Source organism: Dryobates pubescens, chromosome 1 (assembly GCF_014839835.1).
Source record: "Dryobates pubescens isolate bDryPub1 chromosome 1, bDryPub1.pri, whole genome shotgun sequence".
Lineage (NCBI taxonomy): Eukaryota > Metazoa > Chordata > Aves > Piciformes > Picidae > Dryobates > Dryobates pubescens.
In genome coordinates, this window is record NC_071612.1 from 20,192,592 (window position 1) to 20,217,213 (window position 24,622).

Sequence of the window (24,622 nt, forward strand, 5' to 3'; positions counted from 1 at the left end):
ACTGATCAGAGTTGCTACAAAATCTGTCTGAACACTCTAACAACACGCCCAAGCAAGGGCAACCCAAAAGGTATTTGACTCAGCACTACACCAGAACAAGATTCCGAACCAGAGAGAACACTAACCTCAACTTAGGAGTCAACCCTACATGAAAGGGCTAACAGAATGAACATTAAACAGTAGTTGCTACATATCCTTTTACTATTAGGGCATCCCCAGTATTGAAACTATCCTCTTAGTAGCATGTTCTTTAGTTTATATTTCTCATAAAGAAGTTACAAACATGACAATAAGGTTGCAAGGTGTGGTAGGTTGAGAGAGGGCTTAGCTCTCCCTCCTCCACAGAGTAAGAAACCACAGCTAACTCAGTCGAAGAGCAAAAGCTATATATTTACAAGCATATATGGAAAGCAGGTTATATATAACACAATATATACAGGTATTTACAATATGTACACAGAAATACACAGCAAAGACAAATAACACAACAAAAATCCCTCCCTCAGGGAGGGACTCCCTCTTTGGAACCCCCTCTCTCCCCCCCTTACCTCCCTTTTTCCCCAAAAAGGGGTTAGAGAGAGAGAAAGGCAAGTTACTAAGGAAAAGAGTTGTTAGCAAGCTTCAAAAGCCCATGCAGGATTAGTGTTTGCTTATCTGAAGGCCAAGTCCAGCAGTTCGCAGAAGAAGCAGGCAGGGAGAACAGGCTGAAACACCAAACTCCCCCAACTCCCAAACCCAACAGAACTGAGGAAAAAAAAATTTCCAACTGCTTCACAATCTAAAGCTGAATTTTTGTTTATCAACCAATGAAATTCGTTTAGAATATCAGAATGTTTTGGTTCTAGTACCAAAAACATTAGCCAGTGTGTTCCAGCAGTGTTTGTTCTTAAAGGCACAGCCTCAAACGACCACAGTCCACCCCTTTCTAAACAATTTCATTGGCTGTTCGTACTGTCCATCCAATCCAAAACAATATTTACAGTTCGTAAGTCAAGTTCATCGTCCATTCCGGCTATACTCAGATGTAGATGATTCAGAAGTCCAAGAAAATCCAAAATCAAGAAAATGGAAAACAGTTTGTCTCTCCGCAGACGAAGCGAAGAAAAAGGGAAACAGGGACTCAGGGACTCTCAGTTGACTCAGGGCTCTCAGGGTTCGTGCACCATAGATTCCTCAGGGACTCTTTCCTTTGGACGCGCTGTAGCTGTACAACATTCTGAAATTAAACTCTCTCAGCTAAAGTTAAATCTCTTTGTGGAATACACTGAATTTCACCATTCTCTTGCATTACCCAATAAGTGTGACCCGGACCTTCTGCTGAAACCACCCCTCGGACAGGTTTAGCCTCTCCTGAGGGCGAAAATACCCAAACAGTTTTACCTAACAGATTCTTTTCCCTAACAACAGGAACTCTATCACCTTCTACTTTCTGTAGCAGATCAGAATGTGCAGGTCCAGCTCGGTTCACTGAACCTCTACTGTTCACCAGCCAGGTTGCTTGTGCTAAATGTTTCTCCCAGTTTTTCAAAGATCCACCTCCCATGGCTTTGAGAGTGGTCTTCAACAAACCGTTGTAGTGTTCAATCTTCCCTGCAGCTGGTGCATAGTAAGGAATATGGAAAATCCACTCAATACCGTGCTCTTTTGCCCAGCTCTTTACAAGGTTGTTCTTGAAGTGAGTTCCGTTGTCTGACTCAATCCTCTCTGGAGTTCCGTGTCTCCACAGGATCTGTCTCTCCAGACCGAGAATGGTGTTGCGTGCAGTTGCATGTGGAACTGCATAAGTTTCCAGCCATCCAGTGTTTGCCTCTACCATAGTAAGCACGTATTGCTTACCAGAACGAGAACGTGGTAGAGTGATGTAGTCAATCTGCCAAGCTTCACCATATCTGTATTTGGACCATCTGTCACCATACCACAAGGGCTTAATTCGCTTTGCCTGCTTAATAGCAGCACAAATGTCACAGTCATGGATGACCTGTGTGATGGCATCCATGGAAATGTCTATGGATCTGTCACGAGCCCACTGGTATGTTGCATCTCTGCCTTGATGTCCTGACGAATCGTGAGCCCACCGAGCTAAGAATATCTCACCTCGGTGTTTCCAGTCGAGATCAAGTTCAGAGTCCTTGTCTACTTGAGAAACTCTTGCAGCTAGATCTGCCTGATGGTTGTGCTGCTGTTCCTCAGTAGCTTTGCTCTTGGGAATGTGAGCATCAATGTGTCTCACTTTCACTGGAATTCTCTCGATTCGATCAGCAATGTCTTGCCACAGTTCAGCTGCCCAGATGGGTTTTCCTTTCCTCTGCCAGCCATTCTTTTTCCAGTTCTTTAGCCAACCCCATAGAGCATTGGCTAGCATCCATGAGTCGGTGTAGAGATAAAGCTTTGGCCATCTCTCACGTTCAGCCACGTCGAGAGCTAGCTGGACAGCTTTTACCTCTGCAAACTGACTGGATTCTCCTTCTCCATCCTTCGCCTCTGCAACTCGGCGTGTTGGACTCCACACGGCAGACTTCCACCTTCGCTTGTTCCCGACGAGACGACAGGAACCGTCTGTGAACAAAGCATATCTCTTTTCATCATCAGAAAGGTCATTGTAAGGAGGAGCTTCCTCAGCACGAGTTACTCTCTCCTCTGGAGGTTTAGCACAGTTGGTATCTTCAGGCCAACTTGAGATCACCTCCACCAGACCAGGTCTTTCAAGATTTCCCATTCGAGCTCTCTGTGTTATCAGGGCCATCCACTTAGACCAGGTGGAATCTGTGGCATGATGTGGTGTGGAACCTTTGCCTTTGAACATCCAATTCAAAACTGGCAATCTGGGAGCTAAGAGAAGTTGTGACTCAGTTCCAATTACTTCAGAAGCTGCTTTCACTCCTTCATAGGCAGCTAGAATCTCTTTCTCTGTTGGAGTGTAATTAGCCTCTGAACCTCTGTAACCTCGACTCCAGAAACCAAGAGGTCGTCCACGTGTCTCACCTGGAGCTTTTTGCCACAAGCACCAGGTTGGACCATTGTCACCTGCAGCCGTGTACAAAATGTTCTTAATGTCTGGACCATCTCGCACAGGTCCCAGACCCACTGCTTGGACTACTTCTTGCTTTATCTGGTCAAAGGCTGCTTGTTGTTCAGGTCCCCAGTGGAAACTGTTCCTCTTTCGAGTCACATCATACAGAGGTTTCACAATCTGACTGTATCCAGGAATGTGTAGTCTCCAAAATCCCACTATCCCCAAGAAACGTAGAGTTTCTTGCTTGTTCGTGGGATTTGCCATGGTAGAGACTCTATTTACCACATCCACTGGAATGTGTCGGCGTCCATCCTGCCACTGCACTCCCAGAAACTGGATCTCTGTGGTAGGACCTTTCACTTTGTCTCTCTTGATGGCAAAACCTGCATTCAGGAGAATGTCCATGATTTTGTTACCTTTCTCGAAGACTTCCTCAGCAGTTTTACCCCAGACGATGATATCATCGATGAACTGGATATGTTCTGGAGCACCACCTTCCTCCAGAGCATCATGGATTACTGCATGACAGATGCTGGAGCTGTGGATCCAGCCCACTGGCAGTCTGTTGAAAGTGTACTGGATTCCTCTCCAGGTGAAAGCAAACTGAGGCCTGCATTCCTCTGCTATGGGAATAGAGAAGAAGGCATTAGCAATGTCTATGGTAGCATACCATTTGGCCTCTTTGGATTCCAGCTCATACTGGAGTTCCATCATGTCTGGTACTGCTGCACTCATAGGCGGAGTTACTTCATTCAGGGCTCGGTAGTCCACTGTCAGACGCCAGTCTCCATTCGGCTTTCGCACAGGCCACACTGGACTGTTGAAAGGTGAATGAGTTTTGCTGATGACTTTCTGACTCTCCAACTGACGAATCAGATTCTGAATGGGCAACAAAGAGTCACGGTTGGTTCTGTATTGTCTGTGATGCACAGTCCGAGAAGCAACCGGCAACTTAATGTCCTGAATCTTGTGTTGTCCCACAACTGCAGATTCATCAGAAAGCTCAGGTCTAGCAGACAGCTTCAGTTTTTGTCCATCAATTTCTACAGAAGCTACTCCAAAAGCCCATTTGTAACCTTTAGGGTCTTTGAAACGCCCTTCTCTCAGAAAATCAATTCCCAAAATACAAGGTGCATCAGGTCCGGTCACAACTGTATGCTTTTTCCATTGTTTACCAGTTAAGCTTATATTAACCTCCACTTTACTTAGCTCTTGAGATCCACCAGTGACTCCCAGAATAGTTATGGACTCTGATCCCTGATAATTTGATGGCAATATGGTGCACTGAGCTCCTGTGTCAACCAAGGCCCTGTACTTCTGAAAGTGTGAAGTGCCAGGCCACTGGATGTACACATCCCAATAGATTCTGTTATCTGTATTACCCCTCTCCTCCCCCTGGCGGGAGGCAGGGCACCCCTAGTTATGGGGAACATGTCCACAGGTGCAACGAGCACACTGTGCAGTGTTAGAACTGGAGCCACTGTTGGAGCTACTAGAGTTGTCCTGGGGAACTGTAGAAGTAACAGCTACCCTTCTGGTATTGCTACCTCGGGTTCTGCCACTTTGCAGTTCTCTCAGTCTCCTGAAAAGATTAGAAGTTGGTTGACCATCCCACCTGTTCATGTTCTCACCAAACTGATCACGCAGGGTAATCCAAATAGTCCTACGTGACTGCCTTGGTGGTCTGTTTTGGTTTGATCTGTTTTGGAATGACCTCCTTGGAGGATGTGTATTCCTCACAGATGAAACCTGTACCCACCTGGAGGAAGAATTGGAATCATCTCTTTGTGCCAATTGGGAGATGGTGTTTTTAAATTCATCCTTCAGCTCTTTCATGCAATTCTCCAGTTTTCCAGACAGAGTTTCAATGGCTGAAACCAAAGAAACACGTGTCATGCTATCATCCAATTGTCTCAATTGATCAGTGAATTGGCCAACCGTAAGAGGAGCTCCACCATAATTTCTTGCTACAATTCTGCTTGCCAGAATGTTTGCATAATTAGAAGGAGCAAGCTTGATGAGCTTTTTAGTAAGACCATTTCCTACAGGAACATCATCAGGATTCAGAGATTCATGTTCACCATAGAGTACCTCTCTAACAGCAAATTCTCTCAGACGCTTGATTCCCTCATCTATGGTAGTCCAGGGCTTAGGATTCCATGGAAGATCATCTCGGGAAGGGTATCTCATGAGAACCGCCATTAGAAGGCGTATCCACAGATTAACCTTACCGAGAGCCTTGCCTAGATGTCTATCTATTCCATTATCCTTCGAGAGAGTTCCTAGCTGGGCTGCTGACTTGTCTCCAACCATTAGAGCTGGAGCACCTGTATCATAACATCTACCAAGCCAAGCGAGAACTGGCTCCTTATCTGCTCTGAGATAGTCTTTTCTCACATTTCTAAGCTCCTCACGTGGTGAAGAGCAGTCGGTTATGTCATCTTGTTCTTGCTCCTCTGCCTCCTGTTCCTCAACTTGTGGTCCCAACAACCTCTCAAAGATCCCTTTAAGCTGAGAAGCACCACCACTAGCTGCTGTCCTACCAAGAGATGCATCTCGATCCTCTGATGATCTCAATAACTCAGCTATATTTTTAAGACAGATTTTCTCTTCCTCCCCAGCAGAAGAACCTTGCTGTGCATCCCCGTCAGCTCCTGAATCAGCTTTAGTCTTACCCTTCCTTGTTGTTAAAACTGCTACTTGCTTTACTGGAGCTGTGTTTGGGTTTCCAGCTGCCTTATTATCAGAAGCTGATAAGCTTTGAGACAGATTAGTTGCTTTGGAGGACGCTTCCGCTCCTGCCATGGAAGAAGGAGGAAATGACTTTGCCTCGTTAATGGTGGCTGCCTGGGACACAGGAGCCGCCATGTTTGGGGCTACTGTAGCCCCTGGCTGCCTGCCAGAATCATCACCATTGCTATTCAGAGCTGCCTTGCCGATTGACTTTTTAGCTTTATCTTTAACTGACACAGATTCTCCATTATCATCCTCACTGGATGTTCCTGAAACAGAGCTAGGGTGGCGTTTTCGTCTCTTAACCCTCCGTTTTATAACAAAACATGCCTTGGACACTCTTTTCTCCCAGTACAGTGCTACCAACAAATACACATTAATTATCATCATCAGCAGGACTACACACATCAAGAAAATCAGCTTTGGATCCCAGCCATCACTTAAAATTACCCTTTCACCGAGCGGAATCTTAAACTCTTTTATCTCAATAGGGAGTGTGCTAGATGTAACATTCCTGTACTTTTTAACATAAAAGAATTCCAGGCACTGATCATACAGAAGCCGAATCTTGTACTTAAACCACAAATATAATTTTTGCATTATATATTTACCTATCTTATCGATAATCATACCCAGGCAATACTTGTAGATCAATACACCAAAGACCGAGAAGAACAGACGCTCAAAAAGCCAAAACACCTTCATGTTTGCTCATTCGACTCAAGCAAGCAATAAATCAAACTAATTTGTCAGCAAGCCCCGGGTTGGGCAGCCAATAAATGTGGTAGGTTGAGAGAGGGCTTAGCTCTCCCTCCTCCACAGAGTAAGAAACCACAGCTAACTCAGTCGAAGAGCAAAAGCTATATATTTACAAGCATATATGGAAAGCAGGTTATATATAACACAATATATACAGGTATTTACAATATGTACACAGAAATACACAGCAAAGACAAATAACACAACAAAAATCCCTCCCTCAGGGAGGGACTCCCTCTTTGGAACCCCCTCTCTCCCCCCCTTACCTCCCTTTTTCCCCAAAAAGGGGTTAGAGAGAGAGAAAGGCAAGTTACTAAGGAAAAGAGTTGTTAGCAAGCTTCAAAAGCCCATGCAGGATTAGTGTTTGCTTATCTGAAGGCCAAGTCCAGCAGTTCGCAGAAGAAGCAGGCAGGGAGAACAGGCTGAAACACCAAACTCCCCCAACTCCCAAACCCAACAGAACTGAGGAAAAAAAAATTTCCAACTGCTTCACAATCTAAAGCTGAATTTTTGTTTATCAACCAATGAAATTCGTTTAGAATATCAGAATGTTTTGGTTCTAGTACCAAAAACATTAGCCAGTGTGTTCCAGCAGTGTTTGTTCTTAAAGGCACAGCCTCAAACGACCACACAAGGTGACCTAAAAAAAATCCAACAACAAACCAAAACCAAAAAGAACAAAAAACACAAACAGACCAGTTTCAGGCAAAGAAATATGGCTATCGTTAATTATATGTACACAGTCTAAAAAATAAAATTAAACTTATGCTATGACCCCATTCACAACTCATAAGTATGCATGGTCTTCACAGAATTATTAATGTGCTCATTAGTGAGTTTAACAAATGGAGGTAGTGGCACTATGCCTTTTGTAGGGTATTGCTTTGACATGGGATGATAGCAGTTCCTCCACTACACTCCGAAATCTAAAATAAAAGGGTTTTGTTTTCTGACCAAACAAAACTACTCTATGTTTTAACATGCATAAAGAACTTTAAAAAAAAAAACTTTAGAAAGAGTAAAGTAGTTTTCATTATAACAGCTTTAGTTCACAAACCAGAAATGACCACACAGAGCCAATGCAAAAAGAAAAAAAATTTCTGAGGAGGAAAGTCAGTAATATCAATGCAACTAAACATTTAAAACTTATAAAAGAAACTAGTTTTACTGAAAGAATATATAGTCCAAAACAAGCACTGTTGTACTTTTAACATTATTTAAAGCTTGCTGTTTTCTAGCTACATAGCCTTTCAGCTTTAAAATAAGTATTATTCAAAATCTCAGAAAACAATTACTTCTGACATCAAAGACTAAGTCTTTAAGTATTTTTTTTCTCTCTTTTCTTTCACATAGGGTGGTTGCAATCCACTTCTATTTCATTAAAATTTAGTCTCAGAAAACAGTAAAATCAGTGGAAAAAACATAGGGAAAGGCATCAGCTATGAAGTACAAAATGAATGCTGTTAATCTGCTAAACAAGAAAGAAAATTAGGGGTAAACTGACTACTGGGAGAAGTATCATCATCTATTTAAACCAACATTTTCTTAATTAAGCTTATTTGTAAACAAATCTGAAAACAGTGCATCACCTGAACAAAAATACAGTCACTGTGATACAGATTTTAACAGCTAAATCCACAAGATAATTACAAGGTAGCTAATGAAAGACTATAGTCTACAATAAAACATGACTTTGTGAGATGATTACCTTCTTTAACTGGAGTTATTACAGCTTTAAGTTACAAATCACTCCTTAAACTAATAGAATTTTTATACTTGTTCAGCAGTTTTGAACAAATTATTCTCAGATCGTTTCATATTGGTACCTGCCTTTCTGCTTTGACTTTCTACTGCACCGCTGGACCATTTGTGAGGTATTAAAATAATCAACATTTATTCTTATCATCAAAATTCTCTTTCACTCCATGTTCATCTTATGTTGGGTTCCTTAGATGCCCACATCAACAGTATTACAGACAGTTAAGTATGCACATTTCCCCAAATTATACCAAAATGTTGCATGTTTGCCATAAGACTTCTGAGCAACTCAAAAATAATAATAATTAAAAAAAACCTTAAATTTCTATCCTCAGGCCTTCATTCCCCAAAGTTCTACCTATGAAAGAAAACAAAAAACCAAAATCCCAAACTAAGCCAAATAAAAAACAACTAAGTAAAACAAACCAAAAAAAAAACAAAACACAAGCACACTAACCCCACAGTTCCCCAGGGATGTACTTCTGCAGCAGTGGGAATCAGCACACATTACTTTATAGCAATATGTTCTGCATGCTTAGCTCTTTAGTATATAAAGTCACTTCATCAACCCAATTATTTCTTTTTTTCCTTGTTTGTTTTTTTTTTTTTCCCTGAAGTAACCCTAAACTACTTTAAAACACCTTCATTACAGAAATGATCCAACCAGCACTACTGCAAACTATGGAAATGTAAAAGCTGTTAAAAATGTATTAAATGCTGTCCATGCCACAAGGGTACTAGTGTAAAATGACCCTAAATTTAAAGGCTCCCTATGAAGGCAGAACAGTAATCTGCTCTGCTTCTCCTAATGAATAACAAATGGGCCTTCACAATTCATTTAGTTCAGTACAAGCTGCCATTACAACCCATTTTGTTTTTTTAACTTTGTGGTAATGTATCATCTTGCCTGACTCTATGTCATCTTCTTGAAGGTCACCAAAGGTATGTAACTCCACTCTTAATAATGAAAAAAAAAAGGAGGAAGGAAAAAGAGATATGACAAATTTTGACAAAGCACCGGCCAGTCCATTCTGATATACTGTATCACACAGCAAGGCTCATACTTCCTGCAGAAAAATGCTTCCTGTATCGTAAAGAAAGTCAGAAAAATCACTGAAGCCTTAAAAGTGATTCTGTTTTTCAACTAATAACTAAAATACAACAATATTTCAGAAAGAAAATCTTTGGGTTTCTATTTACTTACAACCGCTAATGTTCTGTGATACCTGCTCTCGGGTTTTTTTTAAGCCCAAAAATGCAATCTAAAGCTAAGAATTCAAGAAGGAATTTAAAGACCGTGAATATTTATCTATATTTCACAGGTATTTGGAAGCATGTATTATGTTGCTATGGACAATTAGCCTTTTATCCAATTTTAGTTGGTAGTTTAACTCAGCCACCCTAAGGTTTTAATTATCCCCTCCGTCTGTATGCTTAGGCCTCAATTCATGCAGCTGGAAATCTGCCTCAGTGATGTTATAACCTTGTTAATGTAACAAAAGAGGAGTTTACTTAAAACTGTACTGACTGTGGACTTAAGCCAAATTTACTTGAAAGAGGAAAGAGACTGTCAAAAATCCTACAATAAACACAGAAATGCAGTTCTTTCATAACCTTCACCTTAATTCATATAGACAAGCAATTTACATGTAAGTGGATTCATATGGCCTGTGAGGGGCCTCCTCTCTGGAGCTGGACTATTTTTTTGTACCCGACCCCCACCTTTAACAACAACAAAAAAAATCTCCAACGGCTCACTTTACAGAAATGGCAGAGTACCTGCAATCTTTTTAATCACAATAAAACATAATTAAGATAAACATTTATAAAGCTAGTCAGTATCAATAAAGGCAGCATAATTTCACAAAGCTAATTTCAAGTAACTTCAGCTAGTCCTCTGTCAAATACATATTTTAAATTCAATAACGGTTTTATTTGAAGAGTGTAAAGTTGCACTTCTAATGAGGTAATAGTTACATTAGCCTTAAGTGAGTGGAAGTTGCCTGTCATATACTGATATCCCCCATTCATTTAGTTGCCAAATCACAGCAGGGATTTCCTAAATTCATCTGTTAATTAGATTAAATTTTAGGCTAGATACTAACAACAACCTACATTAGACTAAACAAAACATCACGGTATTTAAGTGTTGAAGGGAGACCTAAGAGAGGAAAATACATAAATTATATTTCTAAATAAAACTGTGAAAATACTTATAATCCTGATTGGATCCTTGTACTATTTTTCTTCAGAGGAGATCTGATGGGAGGGGCAGTTGTGAGCAGCTGGGTGTTACACGTGTACACAGCCACTAAAACCATAAAAGTCTGGTTTTATTTCACTGCTTTTCTTTCAGTTGTTGACAAAATATCCAGGTGCGTGAGGTGGGTAACGGGCACCGAAAACAAAACTGGAAAGCTCTCAAGTTTTTAATCATGCATGCTAAAAACTTAAATATTTTTCAATAGGTGAAAAGCATTTTCTTTTAAGTTCATGACTGTCAGAGTATCTTCCACTCTGTTAAGAGGGTATCAGGTTGCTGTATGTCATGTGATGATCTACCACACTACTTTGGCTTCTGTTCTTTAGGTGTTATGTAATAATACCTACTTTTCTGCTACTGATTTTTACACTAGTCCCAATATCAGCTCCTGCCCCGAAACGCTATAGACATAAGCAACTTACCTGATGTTGCCAGATCACACAGAAAACTAGTTTCTCAAGACCTAGATGATTTAGTCCACCTCACAAAAATAGCTATTAATGACCAAATACAGTAAAATCCCCTAAATAGTGCTAAGCTTTTAGACTGAGGGGGTTTAAAAGCTCAGATCACTTTTCCTATTACCTGTAACACTCCTCCTAATCAGTCTTTTGGACAGAGCTTGGTATAATGTGCAGGCAGCTGAACTTAACTGCCATGAAGTCCGCTCACTACTGCTCACAGATTGATGCCATAAGGTCTTACAGTCAGATCGGACTGAACTTTACCCAAGACTCTAAAGGCAGGATATAAAATTACATTCTTATGCAGATTTAAGTGGAACTAGAATTTTGTTCAATAATTTGCATTCACAATCCATATAATATAAGGATTTGAACATATCTACACTAGCTTTGATTGAGTGTAGCACACAGAGGTGACCTACCTATACTATCCTATAAAACTGAAATTCAGCTTTTATTCCTCAGTACTTCTATGTTTCCTAACCATAGAGAAAGCTCAGGGGCGTTGAAAAAACAAAAGGACAATGTAGTACATTTAATGACTGTTTTTGTTATATCAGTCTACATTTTCCCTCCTAGAAGGTAAGAACCACATAAACTAATCTTTAGAGCATACAAGATGAGTTTATTGGGAAGCAGTATTATGATCATCAAAGGCTTGTGTGGTCTACTTTTGGGTAGTTGAATGCAACAAAGATAAACCATGTTTGAGGTAGGTGTGGCTAGAAATTGGGAAGAGTTTAGCCACCAAAAAAAAAAAAGTATTTTTGAATTTCTAATCTAAGTCAGTAAATTGCAGTTCCTCCCTTAGTACCTACATATTTACAAAATGAAAACTGGACAGGTTTTGAGAAATCCACTATTAAATGCAAGGAAAAAATATACCAAATCTTTCACTTGCATTCCAAATATACTTGAAAATGCTAAAATGAAACATAATAAGCATAGTGCTCCTATTTAGATTGTTGAAATTACTTCACAAATGCAACATTTCTGCTTACCACCTTTTGAAAAAAAATCTTTCCACTAGCAATATTCTGCATAAGTTTGTGCTGCCACCAAACTATTCTTTCACCTTGAAAAGTTTTTCCATTCAATTGAAGCCGCATCGCCCTAAGGAAGCAATCCAAGGTGTCCTTTTAAGGTGATGTTTATCCTGAACACAACAGCTTGACTGTAAGATGTAGCACAGACTTATATATAATGTACCCTCTTAGGGTAGGCTTTTCTTCAACCCACCACACTAAGATACCCTGGTACACTGCACAACAGTGTGGACACAACCAAGTTTGTTTTCAATCAGAGAAAATTGAGATGATCCCAACCTAATTTCCACCACAAGCACATAAGTCACAATCAGTCTCTGCTAAACAGCAGCGCATTGAAAGATACTCATTAGAAATTCAGTGCTTTAGCACACTTTTGTGTGCTAGGCCATATGACATTTGAAGGATTCTTTACTACAGTATTTAGACAGTCATATTATTTAGATTGCGTTGAGAGTTATAATATGATGTGTGTTTATCATTACCTTATTATATTGATGTTTGATAGCCAGTGAAGGATGGCAACCTGTTATGTCTGGCACTGTGTTAATAAAGAGTATTGATCAGTCTTGTCAAGCTTATACTCTTAGATATGTTACACACAGGTCAGTGGGAGGGCATAAATACCACCAACAAAAGTAGTGTGAAATTCTCTTGGATTTAAAATATGGTATAAACATATTTTCTTTCCCTAAAAGACAGAAACTCAACTCATTTCAAGACAGAGGTATAGACCTCTATGACAATATATTCTAAGAGGTGTAATTGTATCAGTTAGATAAAAGACTACATCTTATGTCCTTACAGGCAGAAAGGCTGCCCCAGGAGCTCACACTTTGTGAAACATGTGAGAAAAAACATTAAAGAGCATTAATGAATGCTCGCAGACATGAGAAAGCAACACCACAAGGCCATCTTGCACCTTATTAGACATGAGAGAACACAATCAGAGAAAATGAAGCAATAGATTTATTTTTCCACAGCACACAGAGAAGTACTTGTTTTTCTGGGTGCACAGGGAGGGATAGGAATGAGAAAGCACAGGAAGGAGGTAGTAGTGGATTTACTTCATAGCACCTAAAGAGTAATGGGAAGGCAGAGAAAGCTAACCAAACCTTTACCAGCTGCCACTAAGAAAGATGTTCCTGTTTGATTGGTTCTGACCCTGTTCTGTCCTGACTTTATAAGTCCTCTTTCTTTTAATAATCATATACATTTCTAAGCACGCTTTATACTGTCATACAAAATTAAAGAACGATCCAGTAATTTAGTTTAAATTATTCAAACATTTAAATTTCTTTAGTTCTCCATTTTCAAAGATCTGAGTTTACATTAAGTTCAGCATTGTCCCACTGGGGAGACCCTCAGCTCATAATTCCTACCATTGAATTGCATGTTCTGGGTCTCAAGTATGCAAGACTTGCCACTGTAAAAACGAAAATAACCTGACCCATCATATTTTGAGGTCTAAAATGCAGAAACATCTGCTAGAATCATATTCAGTTGGCTGAGGTTAGGAATATGGGAGCCTGCAGTTGATCAGCACTGCCCTAAGTGTCACGGAGGCCAATGGGAATTACACTAAGAGGGTTTCAGTAGACAAGGGTGTAATTCAGTCAGCTTTAAAAGAAAACCATGAAACAGAAGCCTAACTTTTCTTTTTTTTAAACTATTTTTTTCCTTCCACCCTCCTACTCCTTCCTTTATGTCTTTTGAGCCACTTGCTCTTTTGAGTGTATTGTCAGAGGTGGAGGCCTTCACATTCCTATGCAGGCTGAACTTCAAAACAAATGCCATCCTACGTAATCATTTTTATCATTACTATTTGGTTTTAGCTAATAAAAGCACTTTTAAGGTATTTAAAATAAATGAAAAATATTTTGTTGCTTACATTTTCTTACGTGAATAAAAAAAGAAGTTGTGCAATATAAAGCAGAGAAAAAGTGTTTAGCACTTAGCAGCATACAAACTTTTTCTTCTTTATTCAAAAAGTTAAGCTAAATTAGATAAAAATTATAAGCTTCCTTATAAAATAGTAATATACTTCAGAGTATATCTTTCCTTTGGAATACTCCAGTCCTGGATTACCATTCTTCAGGTTTGTACTACCCTCTTCAGTTTACCAACATCCACATTTCATGGAATACTAACTCATAGTCCCTTCTCACGTTCTTATGCTATCCTTCTCATCACTGTCCCTTTCAGAATACTGTTCCCCCTCACATAAATATAGAATGCTGTGAATCAAGATAATTGATTAAACTGGTGTACTTTAAACCCTGACATGCTTATAAATTAAAAAACAGAAAAAACATTTTAGTTCAAAGAGGTTGACTTGCAATTGCAATTGTTTCTTCAAATTTTCATTTGCATTACAAAAGACCAGAATATTCTGCATCTCTAAGCATTCAAGCAGCTTGGGACACCTGTAAACCTGAAACAGTGTTAATCCTATCTATCTTCTAAGTGATTCAGTCACTAGAGAATGTCATGTAACTGTCATATCTCACTCTTATAACCTGCACTTTAACACAATCACTTTGCCATTTGTATCATCTTGAAAATAAACTTACATATTACAGGGCAATGGAAGATGCAAAGGTTATTGAAAGTGTGGCTTTTAATCTTTCCAGAGTGTATTAGTCGATTTAATATAATTGGCTTTAAAAATAATCTCCTCATTAACTATGTGGGTTTCACTGTAAGCAAGCAGTGTGGGAAGAAAGAGTTAATACTTCAGAAAGAAAATACATTTTAGGAACACAGTTCACAAAAACCAGCCAATGATTTTGAAGAAGTAACCATTTATGGGCCGCTTGTCCATGAATTTGTCTAAGTCCTTTCTGAACCAGCTGACATCACTGTGCCCTTCGTGCAAGTTCCAGAAGGTCACCAACCAACCACTCCATAAAGCTGCACTACTTTCTCTTTTGAATCGATCACTGATTAACTTCAGCAAGTGCCTGATATTCCTCATGCTGGGGTATCTGGCAAACAACAGTTCTACATTCAGTTTATGCCTTCCTTTGAGATTCTGGAAACTTCAAACACATCCTCCCCCTGCCTTCCCCTCCCCAGAGTCTTTAAGTCTCTCCATCATAAAGCAGCTGCAGGATTCCCTTGATCTCTCTTACCATTCAGGTCCTGGGGAAAGCACTTGAGGAGTAAAATCCCTAAGAAGTATTGTGGAATTTCCAGCATAAAATGTTTGCTGTAGCACTGTCTTATTTTTGTACTGAGGCAAAGTATCTGGACTGGTAGAGAATAATGGCAACAAAATCAGAAACAAAAGTTACCATCAAAGTCCCTTTCTGCCTGGCAGATGCCTGAAATCACATGGATCATAGGAACCCAGAAGATCATTTTTATAAATGGAGAATCAGAAACTTAAATGTCTATAGTTTCATGATAACATTACTCATGGAAATATGTGAAAATTAAGCTAAAACTCTCATAAGATAAATAAAATTAGCTGGTTAAAATCCAGATCCATTTTCTAGATCAGAAAACATGTGCTTACTTATTATAACCATAATATGTGTTGTCTGGAATATGAAGTATTTCTAGTTTCCCTTCAGACAATGCTTCTGTGACATGAGCAACACTACTGCCATTCAGTAACAGAGAGGAAGACATTGACTTCCTGGGAGAGAAATACTGTGAAAAAGGGTGTTAGTGTACTATCCCACTGCCTAAAAGGGACAGGAAACACAGGCAGAGGTTCCAGCCTCCTTCACTTGGATACCCATATAAAAGAAGGCAAACTACAGCCTCTCATATCACATTTTTGAGAAATCCTGAACTGATCTTACAGCAGGTGAGAGTCTATTTTGAAAGTTAATTATGATCTTAAGAAGAACAAGATGAAGACAAGAAATGCACAATTCCTTCCCATGATGACAAAATTTCAGCCATCACAAATCTTGTAAAGTCAAATGAAAGTATACTATCCTTTTGTCGTAACATATAAGAGTAAGTGACTAGGAACTTGGTGACACTCCTATGTCTTTAAATAAAAGAAGCACTTTGCCAAATAAACAGCTCCGTCGTTCTCTTCTCACACAGAGAAACGTTTTATTGCTTTGTGCCCCTTCGTTGTTTACAAAAGAAAAACATCTCTTCATTTTAGTCAAGAAAGCTTCTGTTCCAGAGAACAAAGCCTTCATTTGGGTTTCTCTAATCTTTATGTTGTTTGCAAGTTGGTGTCAAAAATGTTAGTCAAGGCATGCTGTGTTACAGGTCTGTGGGGCAAAAGCAGTCACAAGAGACTTTCCACCCAAGTTAGGAGACCATATTACCATTCTAACTACTTCCTATGGAAGTCACAGTTGTATCAACATCCTGCTGTTTTGTTTGTATTTAACTTGGGATATGACTCTCTACACTCTCAGCATGAATCCTACAATTAAATGGAAGCAGTCCACAGGTTACTAAAAAACAGTCTAGTGTTCTACATTTGAAACAGTACAATTTTTGAAGCAATCAACTTGCTATCCATTCACTGAACATGTTTATAGCATAACCCTACCACAGTGGAAACAAGTCAAAATAGTCCCTAAAATATCTATTTATTTTTTTAATAGTAAACTGCGTTCTGAAATTTTTTTTTTCTCCATAGCTATTTATACACTACTCTGTTACCTTATCTAGTAAGTAAAGATATGTTAATGAATTCATGTTAAAGAAATTATCATAGCTACCTTTCTCAAAATATGGGTTGTATCAGAGTTGGCAAAGCAGAAAGAAACATTTTCAAATGATCCTACTTTCAATATAATACTTTATTAATGGTCTAAGAAATCTGGCCCCGGTGTAATTGCTTAAATTTAAATTTAAAGAGTATCCTTTAATGTCATGTATCTACTACTACTTATTTAGCCTAGAACAATCCCCAGGGTAGATGCTGGCTCTTTTTTTAATATGCTAACATTCTGAAAAAGACCGTAAACTAAGCATCTTTGTCCATATCTTTTCAGTCAAACCTCTCAGTTTCCAGTGTACCTTCTTGCTTTCCTTTCTGAAAAGAAAGGGGCAGGGGGGAAGCACTGCCTAACTGTAACATAGAAAGCAATGTCTATAAGGAAGCCACCATTTTTAAGCGGTTTTAAAGAGGGAGTTCCAAGCAAACTCGGACTAGTTTCAACCATATATCACCCTGTCAATTTCTCCTGCTTTGCTGCTGTATGAAGAACCCAAAAAAGGAAATTAACTTCATGACTACAGCAAGTAGAGTCCCTACAATTTCATCAGGGATTTTCTTGTCAATGAGTGTCATGCTTCTGGCCTGTGTATGCACAGAGCAGGTGAACTGCATACACAATTACTCTGAAATGTTCCAGATGCACTGGATTTACTACTCACAGAGATTTCAGGAGCACTTTTGACCATAGCTGTACCCACGGAAAGGAGAAAGAAACCACACTTCTGTGGGTGACAGAACCTCTTGGGGTGGAGTAATTAGGACATAACTAAAGGAAAACATGTTGAGTTCCTCTCCCCTTCCCCATCCCAAGTGCCAGTTTGATATGGTGATGGATGGAAATAGTAAGAAGAAAATGTAAGGCAGGGACATGAGCTGATTTGTCCAGGTGCTGGAAACATGTCTAGACTCTCTGAACATCCAACAGTCCTTGTCAGAGCTGCAGCTCCTACTGAGCTGCTACAGAGACACAAAATCCCCAACTTCTACTGAGTAAAATTTATGGAGGGGGAAAAAAGGGATATGCCTGCAGAAATCCAGATGAATGGTAAACTAATGCTTCATAAAGCATTTTGACTTCCCTACAAACTCTCTCTAGTTTTACATCTTACAGTCTTCTCCCTTTAGGCTGTGATCCCTGACTTCCACAATCCATTCAGTCTCTTTTCATCCCTGCAGCATCCTCAAAAGTCCACTTGAAGCCATTTATATGCTTGTCCATGCATGAATTTCCTTCACTAAAAAGAAGGAGGGAAACAGACTGACCAGATGAGAGGTAAACGGCCAAGACATATCTCTTTCCCGCAATAAGGCAAGCTTCCTGCTTACTCTGTAAAGCTTCTTATTCTCAGTTTGCTGAAGCAAGCAGATCCAGACAATGGTCTTGCACCCGAGACTGGCATCTAGTGGCAAATACAAATGCCCTCTCCTTGTTTGGCTGAGCAGCTGAACTACTAACCCAGCAGGTAAAAGTACAGTATGAGTTCAGCACTTCTGCAAAGAGTGGCAGCTGATGGGACTGAGTGCTTGGTGGAAAACACTTTTTATCCCCTACTTCCCACAAATATTTCACCCTTGACTATACACAGGTGCTGCTAAATGAATAAAGTAAACATACTGAAAAACATAGATAAGCAATATTCATTTATTATTTCCAGTGGGGGGGAAAGGAAAAAAAAAATGTGGACATTCTTAAACAAAAGAAGGGATGTTTAATTTTATTCTGTCACTGTAAGAAAATTCACTGCAAAACCTATTTATTTTTTTTTTGATAGCTCAGCAATGCTCTATTTTTCTTATTGAATGGAAGGACTAGTAGCTGGTTATTTTATTAGGAGACCTTAATGCTTCATTACTGAAGTAATCTGATTTATTCCACTTAAGGGAAAATATATATTCTGGAAATTTATAGTGGAATTCAGGGCAAAGTCACTTCCAACAAAGCTGATTTAGCAATACCCACAGGTGATGGCATGAACTCTATCAAAGGCAAGGAAATTGCCTTTCAAACTCTTGGCAAGAATTTCATTCAGGATACCCTGAATGCTTCAGAGCACTAGGTGTACTGAGTTGACTGCTAAAGGAGATAGCAATTAACAGTTGAATCTTGAAAATTAGAAATTCACAGATCTTCACATCAAAATACAAGGGTCAGACTTTTGCAGGATTAATTAACAGAAAGTTACTTTAAGGGCTTTTAACCACAAAAATACCAGCTTTTGCTAACAAAATGTTGGGGGGGTTGGAGCAGCTATGGTTTTCTGGTTTGTTTTTAACTTCAGTGGTTGAAGATTACAAGCATATTATTTAAAATTTGAAGTAAAAAAAAAAAATTATAGTAATTTTTACATCTTTTCTCTCATAAGCCATTAGACTTTCTTTTCTGACTATAGGCTCTTTAGGTCAATCTCTCTTTCATAGGGAAAATAATTTCACCCATTTCTAAAAAGATTATCTATCTCAGAGTAAAATCCACTTTCCATAATGAAAGACATTTATTCCCCATACACCTGTAAAGCAATTTTAGCACTATAGAAATACTCATTCATCTATACAGCCATCTAATTTTGTTACAGGCAGGTTGGTGAGTTTAGGAAGGAACCACCATCTAGGACAGGACATCTGTATAAAAGCATTTTGGATACTTTGTGGTCAGAAAAGTGTGCTCTACAGATATATCATTTCTGAACATCTGAAAAAACCTCCACCCCATCACAGCACAGACACTTCTCCTACCCTGACACTCTTCATATTACAAAATGAATAAGCTTTTCCAGGCAAGCCCTGTGTAGTTCTGAGAAGGCTATGCTCTTTCTTGCAGACTCTCAGAAAACAAAAATAATATCTGGGGAAAGTAGTTTCGATATCTAAGTACAGATTTTTAAGTTCAGACCAACTGAAATATTTCTATAGATGATAAACACATTTTTTAGAAACCCTAAAATGTTTTCACACTATGCCACACAGAATTTTATTTTTTAACTATCACTTAGTAAAACACAGCACATTGATTTTCTTTTTTTAACGCTCGGAGATAGAAAGAGACAAAGAGCACAAAGCACTAAGACAATTAAGCAAAATGATGGATAAGGACACATGCTGCATTTTACCGTTAACATGTATGCGTAACATCCATTAATGTCAGCATGAGTTATGTGTCCACTGCTAAAATAATATGACCATAACAAAAATATTTCCTCCAGAACTAATATAGTAATATTTTAATAGACATTTGGAAAAGAAATATAAATCACATATTTAGAAAGTAACATGCAAATGCAAGTTCTTCTACAAACTTAACACTTAAGAATTCCTTAAAATAAATCCTTTTTTTTTTTCTCCCAATGTGATGGCATCAAATTAAGAATAATTTAGTGTTTATCTCCTTTCAGCAAACTATCTTTACTTTAGTGGGTACTTCTTCAGTTTCCAGTTCAGAAAGACTGAGCAGGAATGAAAAGATTAAGCTGTTACCCATTTTTATTTTAAACTTCCTTAAATAACTGAATGTATATAAGAACACATAACAACTGAAGGAGTTGTCTAAAGCTGACAACTGATTGTAGTCAGTAAATTAAGATGGATCTTGGCAATGTCAGCCAGATAGGCCTAGAATGCAGAGTTATGTTTGGAACTTGAACATAATATAAGCATAGGAAATCATCGTGAATGTTCTTAAACACACAGTTCATGCCAATTTAACTGATACTAGCAGCCAAAACCTGTAATAACTCAATATAAATTTTTTAAAATTTTAAACAGAAGTTATGGTCAGTGCTGCCAATTAATAAATTATCTTAAACTATCAGATGGTAGACACTACTATATTAGTACAGCAGAGAATTATTATTTTGTCAGTGGATGTCCAGGTCTTGGCTAGCTTCAGCAATCTGGCTTTAAGAATACCTTGTTCATGAAAAAGAAAGTAATGCCATATATAGTATATTCTGTTGTAATGCAGCAGTTTTATAAAGTTTGGGTTTGGGGATTTTTTTCTTTTTGTCATACATGTTTCAGTGAGCAATTTACAAATGACACTACTGTAATAAAACATCTGAAATTATTTCTAAAAGACACTTATAAATACATATATATCTATGAATCTATGCTGTTTAGTACATCTTATTAAATAATCTGAAGTGAAGATTTTAATTTCATTTATATTTAAAGGTAGTAATCCCTGGAAACATTCAAGGTCAGGCTCAACAAGGGTCTGAGCAACCTGATCTAAGTGGAGGATGTCTCTGTTCACTGCAGGGGGGTTGGACTAGATGACATTTGGAGGTCCCTACCAACCTAAACCATTTGAAAATTCTGTGCCTTCCTGTACACAGAGATCAAAAAAAAATTAAGCATGTATGATCATTTTTGCCTCTTTCATTCAGTACTTAAGGTTGTTAGTGTTAGTCAAAAAAAAAAAAGTAAATATAATCATGTGAATTTCTATCACTATTATATTTGTTCTGTTTAGCAATACTGTGCTCTGATTTTGTTTTGTTCATTAACTCTAATTCCTATCTCCCACAACAGCCGTGACTCCATCTTCAATATTAACTCAGCCTTGCAATATATTTGTCAGAAACTAAAGTTAGAATAGAACTTAAAATAGTAATATAATATATGTTTTTCCATTGAAAATGAGTTCTAATTCTAACTTATTAGCTGAATCATAAGTTTCAGGGGGAGCGATTTGTATATGAGTAACAGCATTAGACTTACAGGTAACAACACAGGGCTAGATAGCAGGGAAAGCTACCTGCTAGAAGATTAGGGAACCCTCTGTGGCCCAAGAAGGAAGAAGTGTGTATTACAATTAATTGTGTTTCATTATTACAGATTAGAAGAGTTTTGTTATGAAAACAGAATTTCAAATTCATTTTAAGTCAGTTCTGGATTAAAAATGAACACACTGTGAACAAGGATAATGGTAGAAAAAAAAATCTATATACATACACAGCTAACAAAGTAGGAATTCAGAATCCAAAAGGGGGGGAAAAAAAGAAAGAAGTCTTTTACAAAAGAAGCTCTATTAATGCCTACTCAAAAAAAACCAACCACCACCAACCCCAAATCTAACAGACTACACACATCAAACTAGGAATTTAGTAATTTTTATATGCTAATTTACAATTTTAGTTTTAGCATTTATGTTGTAAAAAAAGAGTATGTTTACATCTCATTTTAAATTCTAAGCTGTTCCTAACTTGGACCTTTGCTGCTGGGTCCTTCACCACCAGTACCATCCACACAGACCTTTATTCTAAAAAATAGAACAGCTGAAAAGAAAATTCAAACATCACCATTTTTTGCCAAGCTCACTTCCCAGGCTGAAGACACATGACTGACACAGATGTGCTATGAGGTTCTGTGAACCCAACCAAAATATTCACAATAACAGAATTAAAGATACTGCTTTTTGGGGTTTTGGGTTTGTTTGGTTTTTTGTTTTCCCATAATGCTCAGTAACTGCTAGTTATGATACAAAGAAAATTAACATCTCACCATTAGGATGAAACAGACCAAAGCACTATGCAGAAAACAGATGACTGGATGAAATATACTGGCACTGAGCATCTGAGTTAACACAGGTGAAATAATATGTACGTCTAAAAGAATATGAGAAAACTAAAAATCGAAAGTATCAATTATGGAATACAAAATCACATACTGCTCAAACTCATATGTACTTCCATTTTTCTGCAGTAATGTAGACCTCATTAAAGCCAAAGGCAGAAGTTGTTCTGATTTCACTGGAAATACAGATGCTTACATTATGGTATTTCTGCGCTTACATTATGTGGCAGCCATCTTAAAACACGCATTTATGAAACTATAGTAAGCATACGCCTCCATCTTCACTTTGTCTTATTTGCAATAATATTATTGACCCAACTACAGCAACTTAGCTGAAGTTTTCTGTGGCTTAAGTGTTTTGGGTTTGGTTTGTGGGTTTTTTTTGTTGTTGTTGCTGTGAATTTTCTTTGTTGAATGTTAATTATATACTTACCAGTCTAGCCAAGTCATAACAGGTTCATTATTTTGCCAGCTTTAAAGATCATATGAGAGCTTTAACATTACATAATTACAGATCTTTACCTTTACTGTGGGTAGGAAGTTCAGTTTAAATTACACATCTGTCTTCCTTTTTCATTCTGTATACATATACATAGTGACAATGTGTATGCAAATTGGGCTCTGGGGTTTCTTTTGATTTTGTGAGGCTTTTTTAACCAATTCAATGCAATAAACTTTGCACCACCCACATAAATTTGTTAAATCCCATTTCTTGATTTTGACACTAACAGAAACTCCAGCACAGAATTCTAGCTGAAAGATGAGGCCTTCAACCCCCACTTTATCATGGAAGTTATAATGTGCTGATATTTTACTTGCATGTAACAAAGGACAGCTTTAAAAAAAATTCTTCTCATGTCAGTTGAGTACTTCTAAAATGAAAATTTATGCATTTCTGTATTTTTATATATATATATATATATATATGTCTTACAACTATTACCATGTCCTTAGATTCAAGCTTGAATATATGCATTGAAAAACAACCCTTCTCTTATGGTTAAAAAGTAGTTCTCTATAAATTGGAGAAATCAATGTGCTTACTTCATTTCTAGAATTTCTTCAAGCTGTTTTCTTCGCTCTATTCTCAGGTTAGCCAGATGTGCTTCTTTTTCAGCCAAAGACTGCTGTGTTGAGGCAAGACGGGCTTTGGTAGAATCTAATTCTTGTCTAGTCTTTTCCAGAGCATTCATCAACTCTTCTACCTAAGAAAGAGAACTTTAAAAGCTCAATATTCAAAAAATAGATCTTAAATCTATGTTAATGGAGGAAAAAAAAGGAACAAACAAACACACCACACAAATGAAATTATTTTAAATAAATGTCTGTTTGAATCTATTCCCACCTTAACTGTTTTTAAAATGAGCAGAAGTAGTCTTTAAGTACCAAAAAAACCCTAATGTTTCTGTGAATCCATCGAGTAATAAACATTTATACAAAACAGAACTAACACAGATTTCCAGAAACCTATTTAACTTGTACCACTGCCACATACAGACATAATTAGATTTTTTAGATATATTTTAATATAAAAATAGTCATGACAATCCATGTATTTTCCATTAAACAATGCACATCCTTCTGTGCAGAACAGGTTGTCCAGGCAAGCAGCAGAATCTCTAGTTCTTGGGTACTTTCAGATCTTGACTCAATGAAGCTTGGAGAACCTGATTCAATCTCCAAGTTATGCTTACTTGGAGCAGGGGCCTAGACTGCATTGACTCCTTTCTAACCCAAATTATTATATGATTCTGAACTTTAAATGTCTGTTATTTCTCTAACAACAACTGAGTTATTTTCCTCATGATAACTGTATCTCTGAAAGTATGAAATGTAGGTAAGCTAGGATGATCCCACTCTTTCTTTAGCACTGGTAATTGTCAACTAGATTGAAGGAAAAATTGCTTATTACAGTAATTTAGAAAACCTTCATCTTTTCAGAACATAAAATTCAGAAGTAAAAAAGAGCATGATATGATCTATTATACTATTTAAAGAACAATACAGAATGAAGACTACATATGACACTTGTCTGGCAGCAGAAAATTTACCTGAGGGGTAAATCATTACATTGACAGAACCTGAGAGTAATGTATAGCCTCTGGTAGCTAGGACATATATTAATAGAAACAGTAATAAGGATGCAAGACTGCAATGTTATTCATTCATACAAGATCTTGCTTTGAGACAGTATCTTTAAACACCAAGTCATTCCACACTTGGCAGATATGTTTGACAGAAGAAAAGGTACATAGCAGCACTTCCCTATCTTTACTATCATTGCACTCCTTTTCCTACAAGTTCAGAATTTAG

The 24,622-nt window shown here is 37.9% G+C and overlaps 1 protein-coding gene across 11 annotated transcripts in view; it reads right to left on the reverse strand.

Moving 5' to 3' along the window:
- Positions 1-24,622, reverse strand: part of ERC2 (ELKS/RAB6-interacting/CAST family member 2) — a 458,989-nt gene that overhangs the window by 190,535 nt on the left and 243,832 nt on the right. For all 11 annotated transcript variants that reach the window (XR_008462285.1, XR_008462284.1, XR_008462281.1 and 8 more), the window contains one exon: positions 23,354-23,514. Coding sequence is in view for 1 of the 11 variants with exons in the window: in XM_054162220.1 (XP_054018195.1) it covers positions 23,354-23,514 (161 nt within the window). In the remaining 10 variants the exon portion in view is untranslated. The remainder of the gene's footprint in view (positions 1-23,353; positions 23,515-24,622) is intronic.